The sequence below is a fragment of the Triticum urartu genome, chromosome 7, assembly GCF_003073215.2.
Source record: "Triticum urartu cultivar G1812 chromosome 7, Tu2.1, whole genome shotgun sequence".
NCBI classification, from domain to species: Eukaryota; Viridiplantae; Streptophyta; class Magnoliopsida; order Poales; family Poaceae; genus Triticum; species Triticum urartu.
In genome coordinates, this window is record NC_053028.1 from 82,033,030 (window position 1) to 82,040,834 (window position 7,805).

Below are 7,805 nucleotides of genomic sequence, written 5' to 3' on the forward strand. Positions count from 1 at the left end.
TACCCCGAACAAGACCCTCAGAGGATTACTTTCCATAGTAACAAGTGACAGTAAATTTCAGCACACTATATAAATTTTTTCCTTACCAAATTCCACCTACCAAAGGCGCTTCACTCCCCGGCAACGGCGCCAGAAAGGGGTCTTTATGACCCACAAGTATAGGGGATCTATCGTAGTCCTTTCGATAAGTAAGAGTGTCGAACCCAACGAGGAGCAGAAGGAAATGATAAGCGGTTTCCAGCAAGGTATTCTCTGCAAGTACTGAAATAAGTGGTAACAGATAGTTTTGTGATAGGATAATTTGTAACGAGCAACAAGTAACAAAAGTAAATAAAGTGCAGCAAGGTGGCTCAATCCTTTTTGTAGCAAAGGACAAGCCTGGACAAACTCTTATATAGAGAAAAGCGCTCCCGAGGACACATGGGAATATCGTCAAGCTAGTTTTCATCACGCTCATATGATTCGCGTTCGGTACTTTGATAATTTGGTATGTGGGTGGACTGGTGCTTGGGTACTGCCCTTACTTGGACAAGCATCCCACTTATGATTAACTTCTATTGCAAGCATCCGCAACTACAACAAAAGTATTAAGGTAAACCTAACCATAACATGAAACATATGGATCCAAATCAGCCCCTTACGAAGCAATGCATAAACTAGGGTTTAAGCTTCTGTCACTCTAGCAACCCATCATCTACTTATTACTCCCCAATGCCTTCCTCTAGGCCCAAACAATGGTGAAGTGTCATGTAGTCGACGTTCACATAACACCACTAGAGGAGAGACAACATAAATCTCATCAAAATATCGAACGAATACCAAATTCACATGACTACTAATAGCAAGACTTCTCCCATGTCCCCAGGAACAAAAGTAACTACTCACAAAGAATAAACATGTTCATAATCAGAGGGGAATATAGGATCTGAACATATGATCTTCCACCAATTAAACCAACTAGCATCAACTACAAGGAGTAATTAACACTACTAGCAACCTGCTAGCACCAATCCCGGACTTGGAGACAAGAATTGGATACAAGAGATGAACTAGGGTTTTGAAAGGAGATGGTGCTGATGAAGATGTTGATGGAGATTGCCCTCTCCCGATGAGAGGAGCGTTGGTGATGATGATAGCGATGATTTCCCCCTCCGGGAGGGAAGTTTCCCCGGCAGAACAGCTACGCCAGAGGCCTAGTTTGGATCCGCCAAGGTTCCGCCTCATGGCGGCGGAGTTTCGTTCGAGAAGATGGCTTATCATTTTTTCCCATCGAAAGACTTCATATAGAAGAAGATGGCCACCGGAGGGCCACCAGGGGTCCCACGAGGTAGGGGGCGCGCCTAGGGGGGTAGGGCGCGCCCCCACCCTCGTGGGCAGGGTGTGCCCCCCTGGTGAATTTCTTCCGTTGAGTATTTTTTATATATTCTGAAAACATCTTCCGTGAAGTTTCAGGACTTTTGGAGCTGTGCAGAATAGGTCTTTAATATTTGCTCCTTTTCCAGCCCAGAATCCCAGCTGCCGGCATTCTCCCTCTTTATGTAAACCTTGTAAAATAAAAGAGAATAGGCATAAGTATTGTGACATAATGTGTAATAACAGCCCATAATGCAATAAATATCGATATAAAAGCATGATGCAAAATGGACGTATCATAACTCGAGGGTGAGTTCCAAACAACCAGGGAAGAATGATGAGGAACACTAGATGAGAAGAAAGAAAACACATGCCAGATCTGTTTGGCTACTTCTAGATGCTTCCAGTCTAGTGTAGTATTTCTTTCCTTTTCTTTTCTATCCTACCTACTGTTTTCTAGAGTCTTCTAGTTGTGAGTAGCTATGAGTATAATGGTGAAACTTACATAATGTTTTCTAGAGTATTCCAGCTATAAGTAGAAGTATGTGAAGGCTTCCCAAAGCCCTATAAATAGAGGTCGTCACCTCTATTTTGTAGGCAGACTATGTACCCCTACCTATAATAGAACTTGTTGTTCTTATCTAAGATCTTGGAGTAGATCTTCTGCCCTAGGAGTTCTGGATTGAACTCTTGCTGTCCTATCAGCCTACATTCGCCTCTAGAGTGATATCTAGCGCAGCACGTTGAAGCTGTTTCTTCAACACTTGTGCTGTACACATTGTAGCAGCAAGACGGAGTTGCTCCTTCACAACCTTTGTGCTGCTTCAACTAGTCCTTAGATTTTCACCTTAAGAGGTAAGACTTTGAATTGCACCTGTGTTGTCAACCCCACTTACATATCGCTGCTACAAAATCGGAAACTCCAAGCAAGTTCCTCATCGCCACAAAGGCTCCAATCACCACTACTAGTCCCCCGATCTCGGCTTCCATGACACTCTTTGCCTCTGACTTCACCATGAAACTAAACATATCCCATGATGACAACAGATAGCATAACTTCGCACCGCTCCCTCCTTAACGGAGAACCAATGGGAACGAACAAATCCCACCTGATCCAGCAATCTCCAGGCATAACACGCCCATGAGAGTTCGCCGGCGGAGCCTTTCGGAACCCGACAATCCGACCAGATCAAGGAGGACAGGCGTCAGGCAGATCTTCGTCTTGTCACTCGAGGAACCCTAGGACCGCCCCTTTAATTCAGGCCGAGTCCAAAGCCCCCACGCCACCACGTCATCCTGGATCAGATCGGAGGGATCAGCTGGCACCTGCACCTCGACGCGAGGACGCCCATCGAGCTTGCCATATGGAGGTCAGACGACGACCAAGGGATGCGCGGATCTGGCGCCGCATCAGGAGCACATCCACGCCCCTGCTGGGATTCATAGCCAACGCCGTGCCGTCGCGCGCCATGGAGGAGCATGCCACGCACCACCGCACTGCCTGAGCACATCCACGCATGGACAAGCACCAACGACATGGCCGGCCGCCGCCTCAGCCTTGAATCCGAGGGGGAAAACGCCACGCCACGAGAGAGAGCTCGCCCCGCCGCCGCCGTCCGCGGCATGGGCTTAGCCCGGTCGCCTCCTTCGGCGACCGTGAGGGGGGGGGGGGGGGGGGGGGGGGGGGGGGGGGGGGGGGGGGCTTGCGGTGGCCGACGGCTGGGGCTCCCCGGTGTCACCCGTGAGAGAGACGCAGGGGTTGGGGCGACTAGTATCATTACCTATGTCATAAATTACCTGTCTTAGATTTTTCTAAATACAGATGTATCTAGACATGATACATCTGTATCTAGACAAATTCAAGACAAGTAATTCGGGACGGAGTATTAATCAAGTTTGTCGGCATGTTGTGTTTGTTACAAATTTTGCAGTGCACTTGCGAACCGAGCTAGGTTCCTTGTGGTTGAACCAACTCCTAGACTTAGTTTTTATTTTTCAAAATTATTGTAGGCTTCCCGACGCTATTCTTTTAGGGATATGATACTTGCTCACAAGCTGGGGGCAGTACATATTTGCTGAGATTTAGATGGATCAACCTTCCCGCTTCCGTGTACATCGCCTTGGTTTGGCTGGGATTCATGGCAATGAAACGTCAAACATCGCATTGGTAAGTGCACAGAATGGAGAAAGATGGCATGTGACGTTGTAGGTTACTTTTTTTTAGCACCGTTATAGGTTGGTTTATTAGTCCACTTCGTATTTTGTGTCAAATTTTAATTAAAGATTTAACTAGCAAAATATTAATGCATGTCACAAAAAATTATATTGTTGGGTTAGGCTAGTTGTAATGGGAGTATCATAGGTAGTATCGTGCATGCCAACTAGGCAAATTTAATGATGTGTCATAGAATTAAATGAAGAAAAAGAGGGTTGAGTATCATATCATGATACCGTATCATATTAAATGTTGTGCTACTATGTGTCATGCATGCTAATAAATGAAGTCATCTATAATACTAACATATGATACTATGCACTACATATATAGTATCATACACTAGTATCATATGCATGATACTAGTATATGATACTTTCCATTACGACCAGCCTTAGTATTTGAATATAGTTTTCGATAATATTATCTTTGCTATGTATAATTTATATTTTATTAGTTAAAATCTGATCAAAATAACCAAAACGGGGGTAGTCAGGGCGGAATTGGGCCTGAGGTAACCGGGGCTATAGCCGCAGGCGTGGCGCAACTAGCTCTATCCATCCAATACGATTTTTCGAAATCACTAACTGAGGAGTACTTGTTGCAAAGATCACTCCAATTTCCCTGGTTGCGACAAGTGGCGCATATGCAGCGTGCCACATATCACAACCAGCGAGTTTTTCCTTTCTTCGTAGATTCGTTTATTCAAAATGTTTTATCTCTCAAACCGTGCGTTCAAAAGGAGCACTCGTTAACTAGTTGCTCCCACGATTTTTTGTGAGATTTGTAGCCTTGCAGAGGCCAAGCCCCAGGCGTACTAACCCAGCTCCAGCCCCATGCGTCAGCCCAGTCTGCCCAGATAGCTTCTCAGCCCAAATAGGCTCACAAAACGCTCGGTGGTGAGTTCGATCGCTAGTGTTTCTGTTTTCTTTAGGGTCGCTCATTCCCACACCGAGCCGCCTCAGGCGTTTCCTGCTCGACAACTCGCCACTCGTCGAATCATCTCACTTTGAAATCTTGGATCATCTAAGGTCGTTGGAGCAGACCCTTCCACCCCTCCTATTTCTACTCCCATTCTGCTCTTTCTCAACAACTGGTTGGACAGGTAAATTGCATAATCTCCTGTTTGTTGTATAAAAAATCTAACATTTCACCTAATTCCTTTGTACCAGTCGAAATAAATGAGTTGTTGATGGTAAATTAAATTATGTTAGTCAACTTTATTTCATTTCTATTCATTGAGAGGGAAAAAAGGAATCCAAGATGTGTGTTCTTAAGCATTTTTAACGTATTTTTTCACCATTGATATTTGGCGTTATAGCTGCTTAGTTTTAGCTCTAGGCTCTGAGAAATCCTGGCTCGGCCTCCTGGGGTAGTACTAGGTTGTGTTGGGCTCTGGCCTCAACTGTGGGTTTCATAAGTGACAACATGCATGTAGCCATGTATGTATAATCGTTTTTCCCATCAAATCATTGGTAATCACCTGAATACAGGTCAATACCTACGGCCCTCCCTTGTTCAAGTCCATGTGGTGCCCTGATCCTTGTGATTAACGGCCTCACTTCTTTAATACCAGCCGTTATTCCTTTCAATACATTGATGCACGAGGCTTTAGCATACTCCTGGAAAGAGTACATGGCATGTATATGCATCTGTTCATGCTACCAAATAACATGGTTATCGTTTTATGTGCATATATAGATGCATATTTCTAGTTCATGCCCAAAAAAGTGACGATAAAAGTGATTGCATGACCTCATGGCTGTCTAGGAGATATCTTTGCTGGCAGAAATATTGGGTCGCTTATTAGGGCCCTTGAAGTAAAATGCTTCTGGGATAGACATTGTTAAATGTATGAATGATAGTTGTCTTGTGTCCCTTGATTTATTACCCTTTATGTATTCATATATTATATATTTATATGGCGGTGGCATGATTATACACATAATACAATTCTTTGGGGATAACAGTTTCTCAAACAAACAAGCTTCACTATTTTGCAAAGCATATCCAAAACATTACATAGACACCAACAAACAGATGGGTTGACATGGATTAAGGACTGGACATCCACCATGCTATAAACCCACATCTTATTTTGAATGAAATATAGAAAGAGGGTATGCTAATGCATACTCTCGTGACACAAGCGGACCACATTAATGATCCATCACGCCGCAAGAAACTGTGCAAATACATTGTTTGCATCAAGTTCCTCACGTCCGCTTTATTTTTCAACAAACGAGCTGCGCCTCAAGCCTGTAGAAAAATAAGTGAAAACATGGCTTGTGTCATGTCATCTGTGCGTACATAAAGCTTTGTTACTTGATATGCAACCCACTACAGATTAAATGTGTAAAAAATGCATTTGGGTTAGTTCAACATGGCTAATCTTCTATATCTAAATAGCTAGCGTCGAATAACCAATAAATTTCTCTCAACATGCAAGCATGTCACATCAGCATGGATTATACAATGGAAAAGGTCAACCTTAGCATGCAATCATGCATAGGATAAACCCACCTCAACGTGCAAACATGCATGTGAATTTTCATTATATTATGGTGGATCTATTTTTTTAATTATTTACAAATATACAATAATCAGACACAATTAATCATATGTATTTTCAGTTTTAGTTCTCATATTATTTACCCCAAATATTCAGCCTCCCCATATTAAATCTCAGTGATATATATTGCAGAACATACCCACAACAAAGTGCATGGTATCATCTAGTGTTGTTGAAAATAGAATGTGACATAATGCATTTGCATTGCATATGCACAAATTTCTTAATTTATTGCATTTTTAGTAGGGTGCTCTCTAATGTCCTATTGTTTCCCTTCAAAAAGTAGAACATTACAATTTGGATACAAACTTTTGAGAATTATTCTTACAGGTTGCGGATTCGTGTAGCGTGCACGGATATTAAGTTCTTTAATACCATCTTCCCAAGTAGAGGCAGGATGATTTGTGAAACTTATTATACCCTGTGCCATAATGAATTGACCAGTCCCACCAACAATGGACCACTGGCCACTTTCCAAACCCGCTGTTATGCCAATCACCTGAAGGGTAGACCCTGCAAACCTGTTTCATGTGCAAAATAGCAAGTTCCGCCAGCAGGTTAGAAGTGCACGCAGCTTTGAACAAATGCACATCTATTAATATGTGTATGTACACCAGTAACTTGTGTAAAATTCTTAGCTACAAATATAATAGAGGCAAGCGCATAACTTCAATGTCGCGGGCGAAAGAACTCACGAAACACATATTGAGATATTCAAAAATAATGAAATAGAGAACATATTACCTTCCTTGCTCAAACTCTATGTTATGAGTCATGTACCATCTATTATCCTTGGTTAAACCAGCTTGGACATGCACGCCTTGTGCACGTGCAACAACTGTATCTTTGGAATTTGTTGTCTCGGTAAGAGTCCAGTCATGAACTATCGTCGTCCCAAACCCAAAAGGAAAACTTGTTTGGAGCAAGGTTTCCTCATTGCGGTTTGGCTGGTTTGGTCCATCGACGAATTGGTGCAAGAACAAGTGCAAGTTAACTTCGGTCATACAAGGGATCTGACACCCCTGAAGAGGTACAGTCCCATTGTAGGGGATAGAAGCGGCCTGGATTTGAGGTAGCACTATGAGTAGACAAACAAAGACGCCGAATGGACTAGCCATGGTCATAATTGTTAGCAAGAAGGGGAAAAGAGAGCTCAGTGAGCTAGTAGAATGGTGGGAAGCTGTGTCTCCCTGTGTTTTGTAAGAGAATAAGAGGGTAGAGGTGTCCTATATATAGAAAGCTTGGAGTGCTAGTGCCCACCTTGGATGACTTTGTTTTAGACGTTTTCAGATTGGCATTCAACACCCTATGCAACTAGGACTTGAAATCTAACCAAGGGATGAACAGGTTTGCCTATCGATGGCTCACAAGTCCACACTAGCAAAATTCACTACAGTTTTTGAAATCAATTGTACATCTACTGAATTAAATGGCACATATCCTGCTGGAAAAACTAAGGATGAGATAGCAGAGATTAGAGGCCACTGTGTCTTCAACGTTCCCACTCAAAGTTATAGCTCCTATAGGCTACGAACTTACGATGGTGTGTATGCATGGCGTGGTACTGGGAAGTGCGCGTGAATGGACGTGCAGATTGGTGTCTGCTCCACGACTCCATCCCTCTACTAGGTCGTCATCTTGTTGGTTGTTCTGTTCACCGTCACG

At 43.3% G+C, this 7,805-nt stretch overlaps 1 protein-coding gene across 1 annotated transcript; it reads right to left on the reverse strand.

Moving 5' to 3' along the window:
- Window positions 1-5,542: 5,542 nt before the first annotated feature.
- Window positions 5,543-7,321, reverse strand: LOC125524795 (dirigent protein 5-like). The gene is made up of 3 exons (XM_048689824.1): window positions 6,885-7,321; window positions 6,469-6,661; window positions 5,543-5,827 (listed from the first exon to the last, which is right to left on the reverse strand). Exons 1-3 carry the CDS (start codon window positions 7,262-7,264, stop codon window positions 5,822-5,824), a joined length of 579 nt encoding a protein of 192 aa, XP_048545781.1. The 5' UTR covers window positions 7,265-7,321; the 3' UTR covers window positions 5,543-5,821.
- Between the last annotated feature and the right edge of the window lie 484 nt (window positions 7,322-7,805).